Source organism: Salmo salar, chromosome ssa11 (genome assembly GCF_905237065.1).
Source record: "Salmo salar chromosome ssa11, Ssal_v3.1, whole genome shotgun sequence".
NCBI classification, from domain to species: Eukaryota; Metazoa; Chordata; class Actinopteri; order Salmoniformes; family Salmonidae; genus Salmo; species Salmo salar.
The window spans coordinates 89020061-89045375 of NC_059452.1; the positions used below are offsets into that span (position 1 = coordinate 89020061).

General features: G+C 41.3%; 1 protein-coding gene across 8 annotated transcripts; it reads right to left on the bottom strand.

Annotated features, from left to right (window-relative positions):
• Window positions 1-43: 43 nt before the first annotated feature.
• Window positions 44-16612, bottom strand: LOC106563391 (leucine-rich repeat extensin-like protein 3). 8 transcript variants are annotated; one of them, XM_014128901.2, is made up of 5 exons: window positions 16275-16612; window positions 2954-3011; window positions 2607-2639; window positions 1491-1648; window positions 44-1302 (listed from the first exon to the last, which is right to left on the bottom strand). In XM_014128901.2, exons 2-5 carry the CDS (start codon window positions 3000-3002, stop codon window positions 583-585), a joined length of 960 nt encoding a protein of 319 aa, XP_013984376.2. In that variant the 5' UTR covers window positions 3003-3011; window positions 16275-16612; the 3' UTR covers window positions 44-582. The 8 variants fall into 8 exon arrangements, with proteins under 8 accessions (XP_013984376.2, XP_013984379.2, XP_013984374.2 ...); XM_014128904.2 differs by having other exon boundaries at window positions 2607-2701; window positions 16275-16611; XM_014128899.2 differs by lacking the exon at window positions 16275-16612 and adding an exon at window positions 3523-4862.
• Window positions 16613-25315: the final 8703 nt, after the last annotated feature.

Sequence of the window (25315 nt, forward strand, 5' to 3'; positions counted from 1 at the left end):
GTTTTCCAAAACACAAGTCATAGCCAGCTACATGATAATGTAATCATTTTTGTGTTGCTTCAGTGTCCTTTATTACATACTCACTGGCACACACATACTGTATGTCGTCCTGCTAATTACTTTAGCTAGCATTAGTTTGTAGTAACAGCATCCAAATCTTTCAAAATGCACAAAAAAAAAGTTGTACTAGTGCTACACATTTTAAATCTACAAAACACAGTCCAGATAGATCGTTTAATTTACAGTTTCAGTTCTCACCGCTGGAGGGCGACCTTTTACCACAAACAATTTCAAATGGGACGTGACACTTCATTTTTAAAAAAATATTAATTGATAACAGACACACACAATATATTATATTCAATGTGTGTGTGTAAGTCCGTTGTCTCTACAACTCAAAACAATACTCTCTGATGGAACTGAGAAATGTCATACATGGGGGGAAATTGTTGTGTTTGTGTACAATTGTGTTTGTTATGGTTTTGCTCACAGTCCTACATGGTATTTGGTAAATGACCTTCTGTTGTATTGCAGTACTAATGTGTTATGTTTGTACTTAGATAAACAAAACAAAAAAACTGTCTACTGGGGGTCAGGTGCTGGGTCGGAATAGCGGTAAGGGTCAAAGAGGTCACGCCCCCAATCATAAGGGTCAGAAGGCGCTACTGTCTCCTCGGTGGCCATTTCTTCTTCTTCTTCTTCTTCCTCCTCCTCCTCCTCCTCAACAGGGGCCACCACAACAGGCGGGAGAGTAGGGGGTGGTGGTGGCGGCTCAGTCACCTGGACAGAGCGAGGTGGGTGATCGATCAGGCAGTCAGGGTCCCAGTAAGGGTCGCAGTCATACTCCATCCCTTTAATGACAACGGGAGAAGGAGGTGGGAGAGACTTCTTAGGAGGGGGTGGAGGAGGTGCTTCAACAGCTGGCTCTACAGGTGCTGCAGGAGCTGGTCCGGCAGCGGCTATGACCACCTTGCCGGTTTGGGGTTTGCAGTTAGGGTTGTAGCGTGGGTCACAGAGGACCGGGATGGCCCCTGCAGGCAGGTAAACGATGTGAGCTTTACAGAGGGGGTCTTTGGGGTTACACAGATACAGGACATCAGCCTCAGTTAGAGAAAGTGGTGCTGGTGTAGTAGGAGGGGGCTGAGTGGTAGGAGGCAGTGTGGTGGTGGTAGGAGCTGCGGTGATAGGTGGAGGGGTTATCACACCAAGGGCATTCTGGTAGCTGGATGGATCTGACCCATAGAGCTGCTCTAGGTGACGCATCTGCTGATACAGTATCCTGATCTTGTCAATCTCATACAGCTGGGAGAAATGGAGAGAGATCCACACAGGATTTGAGAATGAGAGGGAGGGAAAGAGAGAATAAGTGATCAGATTGGTTGAGGGATGGGCAGATGACAAGAACCTGAATGAAATCTTGTTTAAGATTCATTATAATGCTGCAATAAAATTCAAATAAATCTCTCTCATGATGTGATCCCTTTACTCACTCCTTCAATATGGCCTATGCTGTTGTAGAATTTGTAGTAGGACTGGAAATCAGGCATGCCGCGGTCCCACTTGGGGTCCGGGTCGACGTTCCGTTTGGAGCGTGACTGAGACAGGAAGCCATGAGCCTGGGCAGAGTCGATGCTGACCTCCCCTACAGCTGCATTTAATGACAGGAATCATGGTGGGAGAGAGGGGGGTTGGAGACAAAACATTTAAGCAAAATAATTAGAAAACCTTTTTTTCTTTCTCACACGTGTGAACAATCTCTCTCTCTCACACGTCAAACATAAATCAAAGAGTAGGCTACGCAGTAAAACAAGCACGTGCTGATGTTGTATTTTCTAATATTAGGGTCATTCCACGAAATGAGTGCCTTTTGCATCCCTTTGATATTATAAGTAGAAAAATATAGAGCATTTTAAAAGCCTGTTATATTAAATGAAGTGCCCTTTAATATAGACCACATGGAGAATTCAATAAATCTGATTTTGAATACGAAAAAGCATTTTGACATGTCCCTCATCAACCCTGTGTTACTTCTAGGAAGATTTTAACCCATTTAATCCCAACAGTTTCACCATCATTGTAAAGCCCTAGTTATTTTTTTTGCTTTGACAAAGTTATTTCTGAAGATTATTATTTATTTCATGTGATTAGTGATCATTTACGTTTTTCCCTCATTTTAAAGGTCAACCCTGTTACGTGAACTGAACTCTCGTTTTAATATGGTGAAACATTTTTTTATTTTTACAAAAGAAACATTGAACATCTAATAGTCAAATCATAGTGTAAATGCAGATGAGCTGTTTTGGCCATTTTCTGGTGTTTTGTGGTGGAACGCTGATGGTGTCGAGCGTAACACATCAACCCTGTTACCCATAGATAGACAGGCTAGAAATGTTTTAACAATTTCTGTTTTTTTGTGAAGCTTGCAGTCAATGGTTACTTTATTTAGCACTTAAAAGGCACTTACTAGTCTTAACCTTTTGAGATGGGAAAATGTGTTTTTTTATTAAGTTGAACATGTGCTCTTTATGACAGAACGTTCAAATCAAAAGTCTTTTGACCAAGTTACACTTCTCAAAATGCACACAATTGGTGGAACGACTCATTACCTCTAGCCTTCAGAGGTGTAGCATCCAGCAAACCTGCAGAGAGGGATCAGGGGTAGAGAATACAAACAGGGTCAGAGGTTTAGCATCCAGCAAACCTGTAGAGAGGGATCAGGGGTAGAGAATACAAACAGGGTCAGAGGTGGAGAGGAGGCTTCTGCTGCAGATATATCTGCACTCAGAAGTTTATGAAAACAATATAAAATGTTCTATTTCATAAAATCTCTTTGCATTATCACTTGCACCTACTGAAATAATCTTACTTTTGCAATAGAAAGATAAGACCCCATTCTATAGGGTATATTTGGTTGCCATCTAGGCATAAATGTTGGCTTAATGTGGAAACAGACCTGGCAGTAGGCAGCATAGTGTCCCCGTCAGGAGAACCTGAACAATCATCCTTGCCCCCTGGAGAACACACAGGAAGAAGCATGACTGGCGTAAAATACAGCTTGAATACTGTTTTGATCATAGAACACACTAACATGCTCACCCAGTAGAGTTGTACTGTCATGCAGACCAGCTGCATGTGCCAGGATGATCAGAGATAAACTGACAATTCATAATGCTCCAGTTCCTCTCATATTTGAAACTACGTCAACATTAGCCTGTACTACCTGCATAAAATAATAGCTAACCTAGATGACTTCACAGCAAGATTTTAATTTACCCCATGAATCACTTCAATCATCATTGTTGTTCTTATAACAGATTAAATGACATTACACAGGACCCTAAACTGGAATATAAAGCATTTCCCACTTCACTTCAGAAAAGGCTGTTTTAGGCACGCAATCAACCTTTCCCAATAATGATAAATATATGAATTGAATTAACCTAGTCAGGCCTCTTGACCAGCCTAATGATCAAAGTATATATTATATTAAGTACATCATCTGCAAATCACATTCTTACTTACCTGTACTTGTATCTCTTCACAGTCCAGTGTCAGCCAGACAACTGTACAGTTAATAAATACTGTACTCAACACCACTCATAATTTGGGTGCTTTCCATTGGCTATTGACCCCAAGTAACTCCACCCCTTGCACCTCTACCATCCTTTTCTTCTTGATATGTGGAAATGGTTAAAGTGCTCATTAAGCGCTATTATAAGTGCGTACACGAGGGAATAAAGTCAAACTTCAAATGAAATCCAACTCGCTGTAAAATGGTGACGTCCAGGCACCCGCTGAGGGCTGAAAAGGTGCATGGGGAGGCAGGGTTCCTTGATGTTATGGCCCCACTCCAGCAGCATATGGTCCTGTTAGAAATACTCAGAAGAAGAACTCAACTCACAAATACATTGTAGGCCATCTCTTTATGTCATATCACTACCAGTATGGTATGAACCTCATCACCTGACGCATGCATGTAGGCCAAATTTGTTCATACATTTCCCAATACAGAATACTTTCCCAAGTTTTTCAAAAAGGTCGAATGCAGCAATTTTTATCTCAATATCAAATCATTTCTGGGTAAGAATTAAGTATCTTACTGTGATTCATTTTGACCATTTTAATTTAAAACAAACAAAAACAGCTTCTTAGCAAGCAATTTCTCAAGCAAGAATTTTGCTAGGACTGTCAGGGAGTGTTCTGAGTGGGTTGGGGGAAAATGAAAATTAGCTGTTATTAGCAGAGAGGGTTGGAACCATCTTTCTTATTGGTCTATTAACTAATTTGCCGCATGGTGATGTCACCATGGAAGGCCAAAACTCCATTCCACCATGACATTTCAGGCAGTCTTTTCAAACAGCTCTTACACTAAAAGGGATTTATCATTATATTCACAATTTCACATATTATTGCAACCTCATATTATGAAAATATATATAACACACAGGTAAATCGTGTTTTTGACTGCACTGGGCCTTTAAGCTCTGTTCAAACGTGTGTTGGACTCGAAGGGGGTAATACAAAACAGCTATTTTCCTGACGAAACCTGGTTGAACGGCAAAAGTAACCCCTTCTCACAAAACAGATGGAGTTTTCCATTTTAACTTCTGTTACTTGGCAAATTAAACATTTGGTTGGGGGTGTACGTTTGACTTCTGTTTCAGTAAATACTGCTTAAAAATGATATCAAAAGCGCTCTTTACCACCTTGTTGTCACAGGTTACTAACAAATGACAACACCTACGTTTCTTTGATGATCGAGTAAATATACTGCTCAAAAGAATAAAGGGAACACTTAAACAACACAATGTAACTCCAAGTCAATCACACTTCTGTGAAATCAAACTGTCCACTTAGGAAGCAACACTGATTGACAATACATTTCACATGCTGTTGTGAAAATGGAATAGACAACAGGTGGAAATGATAGGCAATAAGCAAGACACCCCCAATAAAGGAGTGGTTCTGCAGGTGGTGACCATAGACCACTTCTCAGTTCCTATGCTTCCTGGCTGATGTTTTGGTCACTTTTGAATGCTGGCAGTGCTTTCACTCTAGTGGTAGCATGAGACGGAGTCTACAACCCACACAAGTGGCTCAGGTAGTGCAGCTCATCCAGGATGGCACATCAATGCGAGCTGTGGCAAGAAGGTTTGCTGTGTCTGTCAGCGTAGTGTCCAGAGCATGGAGGCGCTACCAGGGGACAGGCCAGTACATCAGGAGACGTGGAGGAGGCCGTAGGAGGGCAACAACCCAGCAGCAGGACCGCTACCTCCGCCTTTGTGCAAGGAGGAGCAGGAGGAGCACTGCCAGAGCCCTGCAAAATGACCTCCAGCAGGCCACAAATGTGCATGTGTCTGCTCAAACGGCCAGAAACAGACTCCATGAGGGTGGTATGAGGGCCCGACGTCCACAGGTGGGGGTTGTGCTTACAGCCCAACACCGTGCAGGACGTTTGGCATTTGCCAGAGAACACCAAAATTGGCAAATTCGCCACTGGCGCCCTGTGCTCTTCACAGATGAAAGCAGGTTCACACTGAGCACATGTGACAGAGGTGACAGAGTCTGGAGACGCCGTGGAGAACGTTCTGCTGCCTGCAACATCCTCCAGCATGACCGGTTTGGCGGTGGGTCAGTCATGGTGTGGGGTGGCGTTTCTTTGGGGGGCCGCACAGCCCTCCATGTGCTCGCCAGAGGTAGCCTGACTGCCATTAGGTACCGAGATGAGATCCTCAGACCCCTTGTGAGACCATATGCTTGTGCGGTTGGTCCTGGGTTCCTCCTAATGCAAGACAATGCTAGACCTCATGTGGCTGGAGTGTGTCAGCAGTTCCTGCAAGAGGAAGGCATTGATGCTATGGACTGGCCCGCCCGTTCCCCAGACCTGAATCCAATTGAGCACATCTGGGACATCATGTCTCGCTCCATCCACCAACGCCACGTTGCACCACAGACTGTCCAGGAGTTGGCGGATGCTTTAGTCCAGGTCTGGGAGGAGATCCCTCAGGAGACCATCCACCACCTCATCAGGAGCATGCCCAGGCGTTTTTGGGAGGTCATACAGGCACATGGAGGCCACACACACTACTGAGCCTCATTTTGACATGTTTTAAGGACATTACATCAAAGTTGGATCAGCCTGTAGTGTGGTTTTCCACTTTAATTTTGAGTGTGACTCCAAATCCAGACCTCCATGGGTTGATAAATTGGATTTCCATTGATTATTTTTGTGTGATTTTGTTGTCAGCACATTCAACTATGTAAAGAAAAAAGTATTTAATAAGATTATTTCTTTCATTCAGATCTAGGATGTGTTGTTTAAGTGTTCCCTTTATTTTTTTGAGCAGTGTATTTAAGACAGGCTAAAAGTACACCGAACATAACCACATAGCACCCATATATGTCATCAGTAACAGTTTGCACTGTCAGACATTCAAATTCTATGACTCTAGGTCACGTTTCTTTTCTACCCTTAGCCAGAACACCGGGGTTAACACCCTTACGATAAGTGCCATGGGCTCTTTAGTGACCACAGAGAGTCAGGACATCCGTTTAACCTCCCATCCGAAAGACGGCAACCTACACAGGGCAATGTCCCCAATCACTGCCCTGGGGCATTGGTAGAAAGGAGTCTACATGAGAGAAATGAGCATAGAAGGGTACACACACACAGCAAGCTTCTGTCAAATTGCTGTCTGAGATTACATTGCGCTACTTTACGATCACCCCGAGGGAGACAAATATCACAGAAAAACATTGTGCCGCTGTGATCTTTAAGGAAAATACAGGTACCTTGTCATCATGTTCTCCACAGGTAATTGAGAAAGCACAGTGAATCACTACCCTTCATAAACCAGACAGGCGCTGTGGCAAGGGGTTTCCTTGTTTAGTTCTTTACTTTGATAACACAGTCACTACAATCTAAAACACATAAAATGAGTATTAGGCCTATTTGTAAACCTATAGAAATTATTCTTTAAATGTTTTGTTTTTTTACATGAATGGAAAAGCAGGACTGAGGGGTGGAAATATGTCAGTAAGGGCCTTAATCTGGGTTGTAGTCGTGGCAGAGGCCCCCTGAACGGGCAAGAGGCGAAGGAGTCTCAGAGAGGTGCTTAAGTGAGGGGGGTGGGGTAGGAATCTGAGAAATGCGCTAAAACAGTGGGGAGACCCTGACAAGAAACATTCTCACCATAATAATCATATATAATATCCTGTAATGATACATCAGAGGATTATAAACCACTGTCATGGCCAACCTGTCCTAACCAGTATATCCCGCGCCCCCTTCAAAAACAAACATTCCAAGGAAATGTTTGGGGCGTACATTAAGACAACATACTACCATTATATGGCAGACAGAGGAGATGACTAATATGTACTTTTGTGATAATACTGTTAAAAGTTAGTCTTTCCCAGTCGTGTGTCTTTGATACCTCTACAATGCTTCACATTAAGGATAAAACACTGTGGTCAATAGTATTTGGGGTTTTAGGCTGGGTATCTGTAAAGCACTTTTTGACTGCTGATGCAAAAAGGGCTTTATAAAATACATTTGATTGATTGATTGATATAAACATCAATATGGAATGAAGTTCAAAATATGTTATTTGTCACTGGCCATTCAAGTTGGGATGTTGTTGCTAGGAGACTGCTAACCTCCTCAAGACCAAGGGAATAGATTGGTATTGCAAAAACTTTGGTTAGTTGTCAACGTAATAATAAGTGCTACTTTGATTTACGAGTCGACATTCAAAGCTGTATTATTACCAAATACCTTCAAGCTACAGTAGAGTTCACTTCATACTTCGACAACACCTGGGGTGGTAAACTACAACAAGACAGAGTCTCAATGCAAGATGGATAGGGTCTAAACAAACACTTTATTTCTTACTTGTTCATCCAAACATACACTTCACATTTCAAATACCTTGTGTAGTGTTTGTCATGTAATCTTACGATCTTCCACTAAACTCCTATCTGTATGAGTTAACGGGCCTGTGTGTGCTGTCCCTTCCCATGTTTGTCACATGCTTCGTAAACAACAGCTGTAGTTCCGCTCCAGTGGTCGCGCTCGGCCAGTGCTGTCAGACCGAGACAAGTGCAATGCCCCTTAAGATTGCTGGCAATTGCCCAAGACTCCGCCTCTCAACACAAGCTAGTCTTAGTGGCCCCATTTAGAATGTAAAACCACATAGAAGCATAGTTAGAAGCATTGCACATGATGCGCAACTAGTTGCACTAAATTCCAACAAATTAGACAAAACAGAAATGACTGCTGGGATGTTCAGGGAGAGAGTCAGCTGTCAGGCTGTGTGTGACTCAAGTCTATCTGAGCAGCTAGAGGTCCCAGATTCTATATGGGTCACAGAGGAGACAGGAAAGGTGCAAGATAATAGGTTCATTTGTGTTGACAAGGGGTAGTGAGTCAAGAGGGCGATCAGTACCAGTCATAGCCAGTTTTGCATGGGTTTGCGCAGCGACTCAGATGCACACAGGCTGACTGTTCACCTAGCAAACCTGACCAGAACTAGCAGCAACATAGTTGGATGTTTTCAAGGGATCTAAACATTTGTGAATTCACATCACATTTGCACAGCAGCTGGACTCGGCTTTGCTTATAGCTTAAAGGTAGACTCAGTTAAATGACGTTGCCACGAGCAACCCTGCAGAGATTGAGATGTGCGAGATGCAAAACTTGCTCTCACACAGTCACACACAGATATCTGCACATGCGCACGGGTTCGCTTCACGTTGTTAGAGCGTGGTTGCCATGGGACCAAAACAGTGGAGAAGTTGAGCCTCGCGCTTCAATGCTCTTAGTTGTTGCAGAAATGTACCCACTATGCTGTTTACTTTCTGCATCTACGTCATATCGCTGAGTCTACCTTTAAAACCCACACTAGAGATCACTGGCAATGTTATTTGCGGCAACTGTGACCAAGGAATTCTTACCCTCTGGTGGAACTGGCTGAGAAGTGCACCTTATGAGTCAGGAAGTGCTGGTTTTGCAGTAGGTCTGATGAGTTTATCTACTTGCACAAACAGCACTTTGGACACCAAGGGGCATAACGAACTAGTTCAGTAGATGCCATCAAATCCAGAAAATATGTAATTGGGCAAATAGAATGAAGTAGACTTCTTGTTGGATGACCACGTCAGAGTTTAGCAGATAGGACGTCTGCTTTGTGACAGAAGTGCTCACATTGCGGTAGATATAGGGAATAACCATTACCTGCACTGTAAGCACTTTATTACATAGCAGACAAGCTCCCCACAAAGCACCAGCACAGAACATTCTCAGTAAACCTTGTGAAGCATCAGGGGTGTCCACACATTAATTTAATGAAATGTAATGTAATTAGGGGGTGAAGTGTTAAAAAGACGAAAGGAAATGTTTTATGTATAGACTCTTCCAAGTTCCCACAGTCCACAACACTTACGCATGGTCAATTTGAACCAATCCTAGGGATCTGAAACCAGGCATCGAGCTGGCAGATACAGCACCTTCAGAAAGTATTCACTCACACCCCTTGACTTTATCCACATACTGTTGTGTTACAGCCTGAATTTAATATGGATTCAATTTAGATTTTCTTGTCACTGGCCTACACACAATACCCAATAATGTCAAAGTGGAATTATGTTTTTCGAAATGTCTTGAGTGAATAAGTATTCAACCCCTTTGTTATGGCAAGCCTACATACATTCAGGAGTAGAAATGTGCTTAACAAGTCACATAATAAGTTGCATGATAGTGTTTAGTAAGTATTGTGGAGTACAATAAGTATTGTTTAACATGATTTTTGAATGTCTACCTCATCTCTGTACTCCACACATACAATTATCTGTAAGGTCCCTCAGTCGAGCAGTGAATTTCAAACACAGATTCAACCACAAAGACTAGGGATGCCTCACAAAGAAGAGCACCAATTGGTCGATGAGTAAAAATAAAAAAATTAAAAGCCTACATTGAATATCCCTTTGAGCATTGTTTAGTTATTAATTATACTTTGGATGGTGTATCAATACACCCAGTCACTACAAAGATGCAGGCGTCCTTCCTTTAGTTGCCAGAGAGGAAGAAAACCGCTCAAGGATTTCACCATGAGGCGAATGGTGGCTTTAAAGAGGAACTGAAAGTGTTTTAAATACATTTCAGATATAAAACAAAACAGACAATCATAATACCAGTCAACAATATCCAATTCCCAGTTTATGCAACGAAACCAACTTTATAAGAGGTTTTACAAAGACATATTTGCCTAAAAATTCCATGACGTACAGTAAGCCACTGTTGGCAGAATAGATGGATGCAGTTCAATGCATGATTAAAAAAGGATAATATAATTCACCAATACATTTCTTGGTAGTTCAAAAAATATTGCTATCAGGTTGTAAATCACAGCTGGCCTGGTACATTGTTTGCTGCCTTCACCTATCTGGGATGCACGGTTTCAATTACTCAATATTTTTGGACAAAAACTGACAAATGTAACTAAGTCTGGGAGGCAATGATCACAAGTCATTCATAATGTGGCTAATAGGCTAGCATATATATTTATGTAGCTATTTATTTAGCAAGCTAAAAACACAGAACCTAACGTTAGCTAGCGTTGCACCACGTATTACCAGAATATTCAACAGCATTTAAGAAATATATTACCTTCAATAGTGTTATCTTGTGATCAAGCCATCAATGTTTTGTGATTATTGATGTCGTACATTTCAGTGGAAATACTACTATCAGCTTTTTGATAAGCGGTTTACCCCCCCCCCTCCCCCAAAAAAAGTTTTTATCGGCATATGGTCCCCAGTTATTGGCCACCTTACTATTTTGTTCAATTACAAGATATATCAGTTTAATTTTGCTCAAAAAAAAAAAAAGAGACACCAACCTTGTATCCGAAGTGTTTACTAGATAGTTGACTAAACGTTAGTTGGCTAGCCTTCCGGTAAAAAAAAAAAGACTTGCCTGAAATCCGTTAGCTGCATTTCAGAAGTAAAAAGTTGGATATTAAAATGGATGTGTGGTCTGTCGCGCAGTCTAATTTTACTATATAAAGCGTGTACCACAAAATGTGTATATATAGCTTTTTTTTTAAACTCTCAAAACCTAACTTACATAGGTGTCTTTAGTCGCAAAACGTACCATTATTTTCCAATCCATTTAAATGTTGAGGAGGTGATTTAATCCTCTAACCGCTAGTGTGTCCGATGTTGGGGGGAAATTAGCTAGCTGCTAGGTGGATGTCATGTCATTGGAAGAGTGGCCGACTTTTTCCCCCTCATATCGTTTTTTCGGTGGCTATAGCTAACTGAAGATGCAGGTGTCATTTGGTTTGCTAGTAAAAAAATGTTAATCACTTTGATAGCTAGCTTGCTCTGCTGAACTTCAACGACTGTTATCCAGTTAGCATCATAAATTTACTCTGGCTATCTACTCCGATTTCAGAGCACTCTTCTGAGTGTGCTAGAGTGCAGAATAACTGATGAATTTACGAAAGCGCAACACCCGCTGAATATGACCGGTGTCAGTAAACAAAAGGCAAAAAAAATTAACAGTCACGAACACCCTAGATAACATGTAAACAGCCTAACCACCCTGCTATGGCAAGTAACATGGTCAAAGTGAGGTGTTCTCTCATTTGTGTCTGGAAGTAGCTAGCCAAGTTTAGCCAGTTAGCTTTGGTCCTTGACTGCCGTTGTGAGGAACGCTCCAATCAACCCTACTCCTCAGCCAGAGCGTCCAGTGTCAATCGTGCAGTGTGCGCTCTGAACGCTCGGAGAGCGAAACACTCAATTTACCAACAGACAACCTTACAACGCTTTGAATTTACGAATGACCCAGAGCGCACTCTGACACACTGAAGGCAATTTATGAACGCACCCTTAGTTGTCAATCAAATGTATTTGGCATTGATCAAATGGTCGGGCAGGCAAGTTCCCATTCCGGTGGGTTTTGACACGCAAGCTGCAGAAGGAGGAGCAGGCTACTATTCCCCATCGTTTATCAGTGCAATTTTGACGGCCAATGTTGGTGAAAAACTCATGACTATGATTACATTTCCATTATTAGCAGCATCTAGGCTGTCCAGTTTGAAGAGCTAAGACAGAATGGCTATATAAGGAATGGACATATGACCAGGGCCCTGCTACCATTATAACCTATACAGCTGTCAGATATGGGCGTTAACAAGCAAGAACTGAGATGGAAAGATAATAATGGAGAAAGGTCAAGGAAAGCTATTTACATATAGAGGGAGGGGACTCTGTAGTTATGCAAAGACATAATCCTATAAAGGCAGGACTCTGTAATATGATAATTTAGTATTTTTCATGGAAGGGCTCGGCTTTCCTACTCTGCATTAAAGTCTATATTGAATTCACAGGTTCTAGTAAAAGTGGCATATTTCTGAGTCAATATTCCACAACACCAACTAGCTGAAGAAGTTTGTGAGGGTTTATGTAATGTTCCCTCATTAGATTTTAGCTCATCTTGCACTGGCTAGCATTAATAGTCGATCTTGTTGTTGTTGATGTGCATAACTTAGGGAGAGAGAGCCTACCTTTCATGATTGTTTGATCAATAGGACTGTAAAGTTCCCAGATGTAAGAGGACTCCCAGAGGTATTTACATATTTGCAGAAATCCATTCAGGTGTATTTTGTTGCTTTTGGCAAATGGGTTCTAATGATCTAAAGTCGCGCTGTTGCAACTGCCTGTAAACACACAGTCCAGTTAAAAGTGAATGATGGCAGGCACATGTGGCAAATGGCTTCTGTACATAAAGGCCTACTGTAGCTCTGATTGGCTATGGCGCACCAGTCTGCATAGAGTCCGGTCCTGGACGAGACAGATGTTTAAATTAGGTTTTATTTACTGCAGTGTCTATTCATTTTCCAAACACCTGGCTGCTTCCCCACTCTATATTGCTATCTATCATTCCCAAATATTCTAAGAATTTATGAAAACGTGAAATGTACCATATCCAGTGGTGCCTGGAGAAGTGGGAATACTCAAATTTTGCCAAACATTTTCCAGACAGGCGAGGGAAAGGCGCCCTGTGTGAACAATTCAATGAGAAACAGTGACATACACTCTGAATTACCTAAAATGATAAATCCCATATTGGTCTTTCACAGTCAGGCCAACCCAAGCTGTACTGTTCATATTGGTCTTTCACAGTCAGGCCAACCCAAGCTGTACTGTTCATATTGGTCTTTCACAGTCAGGCCAACCCAAGCTGTACTGTTCATATTGGTCTTTCACAGTCAGGCCAACCCAAGCTGTACTGTTCATATTGGTCTTTCACAGTCAGGCCAACCCAAGCTGTACTGTTCATATTGGTCTTTCACAGTCAGGCCAACCCAAGCTGTACTGTGCCTACTATTGAAAGAGATAAACTCAGTGAGGTTTCCGATTTTCATTCTCAAAGTCACACTTTTTTTTTACAGAAAAACAACAAAATGTAATGTTCTAAGTCCATAACAAGGATTAAACCTCATCAGGAGTCTGGGAATAATCTAAGAAATGTAGATTTTGAGAGTAGTTACCCTTTAATTCAGGTGTGCAGGCACCTAGCGCTACTGTTTGATTAGTGGTGTTTCTGTAGCACATGAGATGGAGTTTACAAAATAAATGCCTACTGGACTGATGCAAATAATCACCATGATATAATTATGACAGGTAGGCATGGGCTACTTTGTAGCTAGTTAACATTTAATAGAGAACGTTTTCAGAAAGCCTTTCCATCTATCAGAAAACGGTTAGGCTTCTCATTAGCGTCGTTATATTTGACCTATTCCTTAATTGTTTGAAACCTGACATTTTACTTCATATTATGAGACACGTCTTACCTTGCTTCAAAGTAGCCTATAGCCAAAATCCCACCACAGAAACGGGGAGGCAATTATTTTTATATACTTACCCATATGCGTTCCCCTGTTCTATTGTTTTTTTAAAGTTTTTTTTTTTAACTTTCTTTCATTGTCTAGCAGCCAAAGGCATTATCCTAATCATATTAGCAACCCATGATAGATAGTTATTGCATCTTTAAATCCCCCTCTAACATATATTTCCATCTCTGTCCATGAAACTCTTCCATCTCCTGTGTGCATTTTAGAACAGTGTTTTCTGCAAATTACCTTTTGGAACATTCACGTGTAGGCCTATTGCTGTGCCTAAAATGTGAAAAAATAATAGTTTATCAACATTTTAAGCTAAACATTCCGATCTGTTCCATCAGCCCTATTCATTGACACGGCGTCTACATTACTTTGATACGTATCAGTGGGGATTAAGAAGTGAGTAAACGCAACGCCCACTGAAAAATAAAGTGTACATACCTCCACTACACCACTGACCATATCTAAGTGCTCACTTGTCAGAATGTTTTTGTTTTGTTTTAAGGTGTCATATTCTTCCTGGGGGTGTATATGAACAGATTTCAATAAGATTTCATGTTGCTAAAATACTGTCAATTCCCCTTTAAAACAGTTAGAGTTTAACGGCTGTGATAGAAAACTGAGGATGGATCAACAACATTATAGGTATTCCACAATACTAACTTAAATGTGGAAAGAAGGAGGCCTGTACAGAATAGAAATATTCCAAAACATGAATCCTGTTTGCAACAAGGCAGAATGTGGCAAAGCAATTAACTTTTTGTCCTGAATACAAAGTGTTCTGTTTGGGGCAAATCCAAAACAACACATTACTGAGTACCACTCTCCATATTTTCAAGCAGTGGTGGCTGCATCATGTCATGGGTATGTTTGTAATCATTAAGGACTGGGGAATTTTTCAGGATAAAAAAGAAATGGTATTGAGCTAAGCACAGGTAAACAACTCCTAGAGGAAAACCTGGTTCAGTCTGCTTTCCACCAAACACTGGGAAGTGAATTCACCTTTCAGCAGGACAATAAAATAAAACATAAGGCCAAATCTACACTGGAGTTCCTTACCAAGAAGACACTTGAATGTTCCTGAGTGGCCAAGTTACAATTTTGACTTAAATCTGCTTGAAAATCTATGGCAAGACCTGAACATGGTTGTCTAGCAATGACCAACAACCAATGTGACAGACCTTGAAGAATTTTTTAAAGAATAAACAGGCAAATGTTGCACAATCCAGGTGTGCAAAGCTTTTAGAGACTCACCCAGAAAGACTCACAGCTGTAATCGCTGTCAATGGTAACATGTGTTAACTCAGGGGGTTGAAAACCTATCTCGTCAAGATATATTAGTGTTTTATTTTTCATATTTTTCTTTTTACACATTTTCAAATTTTTCTTACATTTTGACATTGGAGTATTTTGTGTAGATCGTTGATGAAAAATGACAATTAAATCCATTTTAATCTCACCATGTAACAACAAAATGGGGAAAAAGTCAAGGGGTGTGAATACTTTCTGAAGACACTGTATGTCCCACAGTTTGAAATAAGACTTCTCCAGGCCAGGGGCAGGTACTAGGGAAATAACATTGTATCCACAACATTTGGCATGTTTAGGTCTGAATAGCATTTAATGAGACCACAATCTCAAAGAACCTTAATAATGTAACATTCATTGTAAAACATATTTTGTAGCCGTGACCCTGGCTTGAACTAATTGGGGTGGGGTTGGTTAGAAGTTGATTGTAAACAAGCATTTCACACACGTGACCATCCCCTCCCCCGCATATATCTACCTGACAGTCATGTAGTAGTAAATGTACGCGCTATGCAACCTTATTAGAGCGCCAGTATATATATTTCAGAAAAACTAGCTGGTTTCGAATAAATAGGTTTCAGTGAGCAGTCAATTATTTGCCAACACACTGATTGTGAAAGTAAACTTCTGAAATTAGATAATAAATTACACATGACAGATCAAACAATATAGCTAACGTTAGGTAATCTTTGCTAGATAAAAATCAATCTGGTGATGCACTTTCAGACCTAAACAAACGTTGGGCTCATTGAGATTTTCGTCCTTACAAATTCAGCTAACATTTGTGCCACTTTCTTCAGGGGTAGCTATTTAACGTTACCCTCCTACTTCAGAAATCCCTTTGTTGTGTAGCTAGCTAGCTAACGTTAGCAAGATGGATAGTGGCGCGTTTAGGTTTACACGCCTGATACAACCAAGTTGTGGACAAGCTCCATAGTTCAAAATGCCTAAAGACTTGAGCATGCAAACAATTTAGTTTGATGATCAAAGCAACATCGATGCAACAAAAACAATGTAAATTAGGCGCGCATGCCAAACCAAAACCAATTCGTTACTTACCTGTAACTTGCCTTAAAAACGCAGACTTTGTCGCCGGTTGTGCGGCTCACTTCTTACAAGCCCAAATTCCAGGTTCTTCACAGAACCATTCACACAAACCTCCAACAGCCGCTGTTTTTGTAAACAAAGAAGCACATGGCTTCACAACCATTGCTATTTTCTTATTTTCTTCCGCTCATCAAAAACTAGTACCTGCACTCTTTAAATATGTTTGACTTTTCAGACATATCAAACATGTTGCTCTAGTGAAACTTCTATACTTTATCAACGAAACAATACATTTTACTTGCAAAAATATGAACGTCTTCAACATGCCGCTTCCATGTTGCAAAACAGGAATGTATTCATTACTCAGATTCCGTTGCCAAACATTTGGCAACAGAAACCGTTTACTTCAAACGGAAACGATAGTTTCTATTGGGTCAAATGCAGGTAAATCCCTCCCGGTTCCGTTTGTCTCTGTTTGCTTCCGTTTCGTTCCTAAAGTAAATTGTATAATGTTTCCGTTGCAAAACCAACAGACAAAACGTTCTGCAACAGAAATAGCGTGATGAATACACCCCAGGGCGAGCAGTGAGTCGCCCGCGGAGATCCCTGCCCGCGCGGATGGATGGATCTTTAGGGGATTTGATTAATGCCTCGGTGTGACGCATAGGGTCAGTAACTACGTACAACACTTCGATTTTACTTTTATCAATTTTATCCCTCACGGGTCATCCCCAAATAACAATATATCATACCCAAATAATGTTCTTAACCCATTTTAGAGGTTCAAATGTATTGGGAAAATGTATGTCTAGTAAAGTAGTAAAAAGTTAAGTATTTGGTCTCATATACGTAGCACGTAATGACCTCATCCAGTATGTGCTCTTTGTTTTGGTTGTGTTTCAGATTATTTTGTGAAGTTAATGATAAATAATGTCATTTTGGAGTCACTTTTATTGTAAATAAGAAACACTTCTACATTAAAGTGGATGCTACCATGATTACGGATAATCTGAACGAATCATGAGTAATGATGAGTGAGAAGGTTACAGACACAAAAATCACACCCCCAAGACATGCTAACCTCTCATTACGTAACAGGGGATTAGCATTTAGGGAGGTGATATTTGTGCATCTGTAACTTTCTCACTCATCATTATTCACAATTAAGTCAGGACTATCCGTAGTCATGGTGGCATCCACATTCTGTATGGTTCTGTATTTATTTTCTTAGTCAACCTTGTGTTCTGTTTCATTGTGTTCTTGAATATAGCCCTGTTTCTTTGTGTTCTTGAACGTAGCCCTGTCTTTCATTTTTGTTCATTGATTTCACCTGTGTTAGTTACTCACCTGGTGTCATCAGCTCCTTATTTAGTTCAGTTCATTCTGTTTGTGCCTTTGTGAGGTATTGTTCGTTTTGACTCTACTAGCCTTTTCCTAGCTTGTTTGTAAGAACCAGTTATTGCCTGCCTGTGTATGGCCATTGCCTGCCTGTGTATGGCCATTGCCTGCCTGTGTATGGCCATTGCCTGCCTGTGTATGGCCATTGCCTGCCTGCCTTCTGCAAAGGTGTAATAAACACCTGCTGCCCTCCGTGTGAATCTACACCTTTTTCTCCCTGAGTATTCATTACACATTCATTACACATTCATGTAGAAGTGTTTAGAAACATTCTATTCTTATTTACTCCAAAATGACAAAATACATTATTTACCATTCATTTCTATTGGGCACAAAATCATCAAACACAACCAAAACAAACAGCAAATGACTGCAACATATTTGTGGTCACAAGCTTGATGTAGTCATTGCATGCTATGAATATGGGAACAAATACTTTACTTTTTACTACTTTACTGAAACACATATGTGAATTTGTCACAATATTTTTGCTCCCCTAAAATGGCGTGACTATGTACAAAAAGTGGTGTTATTTCTAAACGGTTCACCCAATATGGATGGAAATACCCCCACATTAAAGCTGATGGTCTTCTCTTTAACCCCATAGTGATTGTTTGATGCTTCACTGTCCCAATAATTACAGGGCACAGTATATTTACAGTTTGGGAGTGTGTGATATGGGGGTTGGAGACATGTTGATTATGACATTACTAAGAAAAACGTGTATCAACAATGGCAGCACTGAGCCTTGCTGTTGGAAAAACAAGTCAGTGTCCGATTTTCGGCTGTATCATATGCACCTCCCCCGATTTCACTCCTCGACATTAGTCTGCAGTCGGGTGCTTCAGTCTTACCATACAAACATTCCAATATTGTATCCTCTATACAGTTTGACAGTTTAGTGGCCCTAAAAAACTGTTTGTTCAGCCATTCCTACTGGGAAAGAATAGTGTCTAAGGTATGATGTTAACACAGGCTTAGGAGATCTTATATGTTTTGATATATGAGATAATATAAGTCAGTTAATTGCAGTCCCCTAAAATACTGAGTACCTCTGGCACCTCCCTCATTTGCAAAGTTCTATTGTAGGGCACTTAAACATTTATATTGTATATCTTTCTTGGGCAAACCAAGTGTTTGTTGTGTGAGACAATAGGATATAGGACAATAACGGTTTCTATGTTACATATTGATGAAAAATAGCTCAATAAGCCTGATTTTGGCCTTGTGTTCTATAGTGCGCGCTTCATACCTGTGGGAAACCGTCAATGAGAATGATGGCTACAACATATGCTACCCTCACTCACCCACTATTCAATTAAGACTATTTTCGGAGATCATTTGTTTACCATTAGGCCTATAGTAGAGTGAAAACGTGCAATGTATTCGACAAGTAATGCTATTATACATATTTTACTCATTTTTCTCCCCAATTGGTAGTTACAGTCTTGTCTTATCGCTGCAACTCCTGTACGGACTCCGGAGAGGTGAAGGTCGAGAGCCGTGCGTCCTCCGAAACACAACCCAACCAAGCCACACTTAATCCAGAAGCCAGCCGCACAAATGTGTCGGAGGAAACACCGTACTGGTCAGCGGGCACTGCGTGATGGGCCAAGGACATCCCTGCCGGCCAAACCCTCCCCTAACCCCGACGACGCTGCTGGTTGCGACAGAGCCTGGACTCGAAACCCGAATCTCTCGTGGCACAGCTAGCACTGCGATGCAGTGCCTGAGACCACTGCGCCACTCGGTTGGCCCCAAGTAATGCTAATCTAATTAGAGGGGTCACAGCCAGAAGTCATAAACCCAGGGGCGATTCTGGGGGGGGGGCAGTGCCCCTGTGACAACAATTTTGGACCCCCTTGTGGCCCCCCTAAATGTAGAGTAGTAAATCATTTTTACATAACACATTTTTGCTATCGTTCTTTTTTTACATCAGTTATTATGGCAATGCGGAACACTAATGATTATGAACATGGTCTTTTGCCTGCTAATACCTCCAATGCAGTGAAGAAAACGATATGACAACAATAACGTCTAATGTAACTGGCCCCTCTAACAGTACAACTGGCCCCAGCTTGGCCCCCCCAGTTGAAATGGCCTAGAACCGCCACTGCATAAACCCCGCCTATTTCTACAAAATGGGATTTTAACCTAACCTTATACCTAACCCTAACCTTAAATTAAGACCAAAAATCGAATTTGTGTTTTGATCAATTTTTACGATATATCCAATTTTGACTTTGTGGCTGTGGTAACTAGTGGAAACCTAGAGGCGCAGTTCTGAAGTGTTTAAGAAATTCAAGAATAGTTTTTCATTTTCCTTGTAATATCAGCCCTGCCTCAAATACATTTAAGTAATAAACATTTCAGAACCTGGACCAAAACTGGATTATGCCAGTGTAGTATACCAGAGGGAGACAGAAGAAATTACTAGGGAATGTTTTGACTGATAGCAGAGATACTGCATATAATGACGAGATGATCTTGTCTCCTCCCTATAAATGGGAGTCGTTGTCCCAAAGGCGGGAAGGCAGGTTGTCTGTTTATCGCTGTATATTCCCGAGTGGGCCGATTTTGACTGGAGTGGACGTTTTTCTCGGCCAGAGTGACAACGCATGCTTACACACACACACAATAACATACGCACTATACATACACATGGATTTATTACTTTAGATATGTGGTGGAGTAGGGGCCTGAGGGCACACAGTGTGTTGTAAAATCTGTGAATATATTGTAATGTTTTAAAATTGTATTAATTGCCTTAATTTTCCTGGACCACAGGAAGAGTAGCTGCTGCCACTGGGGATCCATAATAAATACAAATACAAACTCAAAAGTCTGTAACAGAAAACCTGGACACGCGAGGTTCGACTTCAAACAAGGAAGCGAAATATAATCCATTGTTCTATATTGTGGTAGGCGGTTTTAGCAACAGCAGTGCTAGACTGTGGTCGACATGGATGATAGTTCTGATGGTATGGGTGGGGGTGACGAAAGTCATGGACCTGGATGGTCTGTGGTGTAAAGGAAAAGGAAAAAGAATGGCCCTGCTATAAGCGCTGCTGACAGCAGTGGCACTTCTAGTGTTGAGGACGTGAAGGTAGTGAAAAACAAAGTAATGATGTGTCGGAGTGGAAAGTTGTAATCGTGTTTGATGCGACCACGGGTCTCATCTACACCCCACACCAATGCCGTTAAGAAAGAGGAAGATTCTGAACATGAAAACTCTCAATGGGAAAAAAATCACAAGTCATGTCCCTGGAGCTTCGGCTAAGTTGAGGGGGGTCATTTCTGGGGTTCTACTATCTATGTCCATAGATTATATAAAATAAAATGTAGAGGGGCTATAGTGGTTGAAGCCAAAAGGCTGTTCAGAATGAAAGAGGGGCAGAGACCCACTCCAATTTGCATACCGCCCCAACAGATCCACAGATGATGCAATATCTATTGCACTCAGCACTGCCCTTTCCCACCTGGACAACAGGAACACCTATGTGAGAATGCTATTCATTGACTACAGCTCAGTGTTCAACACCATAGTGCCCTCAAAGCTAATCATTAAGCTAAGGACCCTGGGACTAAACCCCTCCCTCTGCAACTGGATCTTGGACTTCCTGACGGGCCGCCCCCAGGTGGTAAGGGTAGGTAACAACACATCTGCCATGCTGATCCTCAACACAGGGGCCCCTCAGGGGTGCGTGCTCAGTCCCCTCCTGTACACCCTGTTCATTCATGACAGCACGGCCAGGCACGACTCCAATACCATCATTAAGTTTGCCGATGACACAACAGTGGTAGGCCTGATCACCGATGACGATGAGACAGCCTATAAGGAGGAGGTCAGAGACCTGGCCATGTGGTGCCAGGACAACAACCTCTCCCTCAACGTGATCGAGACAAAGGAGATGATTGTGGACTACAGGAAAAGGAGGACCGAGCACGCTTCTATTCTCATCGACGGGGCTGTAGTGGAGCAGGTTGAGAGCTTCAAGTTCCTTGGTGTCCACATCACCAACAAACTATCATGGTCTAAACACAAAAAGACAGTCGTGAAGAGGGCACGACAAAACCTATTCCCCCTCAGGAGACTGAAAATATTCGTCATGGGCCCTCAGATCCTCAAAAGGTTCTACAGCTGCACCATCGAGAGCATCCAGACTGGTTGTATCAATGCCTGGTATGGTAACTGCGCGGCCTCCGAACGCAAGGCACTACAGAGGGTAGTGCGTATGGCCCAGTACATCACTGAGGCCAAGCTCCCTGCCATCCAGGACCTCTATACCAGGTGGTGTCAGAGGAAGGCCCTAAAAATTGTCAAAGACTCCAGCCACCCTAGTCATAGACTGTTCTCTCTGCTACCGCACGGCAAGCGGTACCGGAGCACCAAGTCTAGGTCCAAGAGGCTTCTAAACAGCTTCTACCCCCAAGCCATAAGACTCCTGAACAGCTAATCAAAGGGATTCCCAGAGCCCTCTTTTACGCTGCTACTCTCTGTTTATTATCTATGCATAGTCACTTTAACTCTACCTACATGTACATATTACCTCAATTACCTGACTAACCGGTGCTCCCGCACAATGACTCTGTATCGCTACCCCCTGTATATAGCCTCGCTATAGTTATTTTACTGCTGCTGTTTAATTATTTGTTACTTTTATTTTCTATTTTTTACTTATCTATTTTTTTACTTAACACTTATTGTTTCTTAAAACCTCTTAAGCATTGTTGGTTAAGGGCTTTTAAGTAAGCACTTCATTGTAAGGTCTCCAGCTGTTGTATTCAGCGCATGTGACAAATACTATTTGATTTGATATTAGAAGTGAAAGCTTGTCAGTATTATTAATGTTTGAGAAGGTTGTACCTAAGAAAGTACAGATAGGCTTTCACTGTTAAGAGAGTTTGTCCCACCTCCACTAAGGTGCTTTAAATGACAAATAATGGGACATGTAGCGGCTCTGTGCAAAGGAAAGAAAAGATGTGCAAAGTGTGGAGGGGAACATGATTATGGTGAATGTGGGAACAATGTTAAGGTTAAATGTTGTAATTGTGGGGGGGACACAGTTTAGCATTTGGTGGATGCCAGGTGCAGAAAGAAGCTAGAGAGGCCCAAAATATAAAATCACTCATAATGTCTCTTATGCAGAGGCTGCAAGGCAGATTGGTGGAACTATTAGGCAGAATGAGGGAGACAATAGGGTCAGTCCTGGAATAAGGGGAGCTACTGTAGGAAATGTTGCTTATGTTGGTCCAGACACGGATACGAGACCTGTTCAGAATTCTTGCTCTCACAAATGTGTCGTTTCAAAGGACACCTTAATAGTTCATCAGATTGACTTCAATAGCCTTCATTGGAAAGGTTATCAGACCCGCCAAGTTAAAGATCACTGTGGAAGTAACAGATGTTACTGTCGCCATGATTGTTGATATGTTGACTTCTAATAATACTAATGATGGAATGTCTCAGTATGATGTTAATAAGAGTTTTTGTTATCCTTCAGTGGAATGCCAGAAGCCTTATTGCTAACGGTCAGGAGTTTTAAGAAATATGTAATAGATTTAGAGATCCAACCTAATGTGATATGTGTTCAAGAAACATGACTTAGACCACATCTTGATTTTATTATTCCAGGTTATTGTTCAATCAGATCTGATAGATCAATTGGACAGGGTGGTGGTTGTGCCACGTTCATAAGAGAAGGTCTTGTATATCGTAATATAATTGCCCCATCTGAATATGAATGTGTGATGGTGGAAATCTACAGTGCAGGTAGTAATATTAAGTTACACAATTTTTACAACCCTTGTTGTCAACTATCTGAAGCGATGTTTGATGAAATATCAGGAGAATTGGGCTCTAGAGAGATATGGTGCTACTGTTGACTCTTCTTTGGATGCTGTTTTTACCAAAATGAGATGCGTTCAGCCTTAATAGGCTTTGGAGATACAGCTCCATTTTGTGATCAGTTGTGCTGTAATGTTTAAGCATTTACCTGATGAGGTCATGCTTGTTCTCCTGGGATTATTTATTAAGATTCGGAGTGAGGGGTTATACCTTCTGGTTGGAAACGTGCAGTAATATTACCTTGTGTAAAGCCTGGTAAGAACCCTTCATGTGCGGATAGTTATAGACCAATAGCACTGACCTCTAACTTGTGTAAACTGATGGAAAAGATGATAGTCAATAGATTGTCATATTTCCTGGAGCATAGAGGTTTATTGAGTCAATGTCAAAGTGGATTCCGTAAAGGTAGATCTACTTTGGATGCATTAGTAAAGGTGAGCAATGAAGTTAAACAAACTTTGTTCATGAAAAAAGTGATGGCTACTGTCTTTTTTTACATTTAAAAGGCCTATGACACTATGTGGAGAGAAGGCCTACTGATTAAGATGGAAAGACTTGGTATTGGTGGGAGATTATATAACTGGGTTTTGGCATTCTCATTTAATCGCTCTTTTTGAGTTAAAATCGGATAAATTTTTTCTGATGACTATGGAGTTGACAATTGTGTTCCTCAAGGCAGTGCTATCAGTCATATTTTGTTCAAAATTATGATAAACAATGTGTTTTCAAATATAGGCAGGGGTATTGGGGCTTCCCTATATGCTGATGATGGAGCTATTTGGAAGAGGGGAAGGAATGTCTCTTGTGTGATCAAATCTATTCAACAAGCTACAGTGGATGTTGAAAGATGGTCGATTGACTGGAGTTTTAAATTGTCTGTGGCGAAGTCTTGCTGTATATTCTTCTTGAAGATGAAAGTTGCTGATAATATACAGTTGTTTCTGTTTGGACAGTCTATGGGGAGGGTTTCGAAGTACAAATATTTGGGTCTATGGTTCAATGAGTGATATACATGGAAAGATCATGTCATAAATGTTGAAACAAAGTGTAAGAACGTGGTGAATCTTATGCGCTCAGTCTCCGGTTATGAATGGGGTGCTGACAGACAATCGTTGATGGATATTTATAGAGCTCTGATCAGGACAACAATTGATTACGGGTGTATAGTTTAAGGAACAGCGGCAAAGACTTAGTTTCAGAAGCTGGACAGAATCCAGTATATAGCTTTAAAGCTATGTATTGGTGCATTTAAATCAACATATGTATGTGCCTTACTAGTGGAAGCAGGTGAGATGCCTTTGGATATACGGCTTAAAAATGTGTAATTAGCTTATTGGGTTAGGTTGAAAGGATGTGAGGTTGAGCATCCCACTGCTACTGTTCTAGGTGACTGTTGGGAATATACTAGTAGACAAGGCAGTGGCTTTGGTTGGACAGTTGGAAAGTTTGCTGATGAGAGTGGTTTGAGGGAGTTGGAGGTTGGCCCTTCTGTGGTGATAGAGGATGTTCCTCCATAGTTACTCCCAGATCCTGTTGTTGATCTAACCTTGGTAGAGAAAAGGAAAGATTGGTCAGAAGTCAGTGATATAGGGAAACTGGTTGACAATTACCAGTGGCGACCCGTCATTCAGGGCAGTTTTGAGCCCATTTTGCATGTTATTTTGGCATTAATACATGTCACATATCAGTTTGCAAACAATGTAAAAAATATATATCATAGAGTTAATAAAGCTGCACACAAATATGGTCTCTTTTTTGTTTTCTTGAGTAAGGCAGCCCCAAAATGCAGGTGTTTCAGCCTAGCTCA

Excerpts from the sequence above, each read along its gene's own strand:
- LOC106563391 (XM_014128901.2), bottom strand. The coding sequence starts at position 3,002 with ATGATTGTTCAGGTTCTCCTGACGGGGACACTATGCTGCCTACTGCCA. Across the intron at positions 2,640-2,953 it reads ACTATGCTGCCTACTGCCAG|GTTTGCTGGATGCTACACCT; the intron begins GTCTGTTTCCAC and ends CCCTCTCTGCAG. Across the intron at positions 1,649-2,606 it reads TACACCTCTGAAGGCTAGAG|CTGTAGGGGAGGTCAGCATC; the intron begins GTAATGAGTCGT and ends CATTAAATGCAG.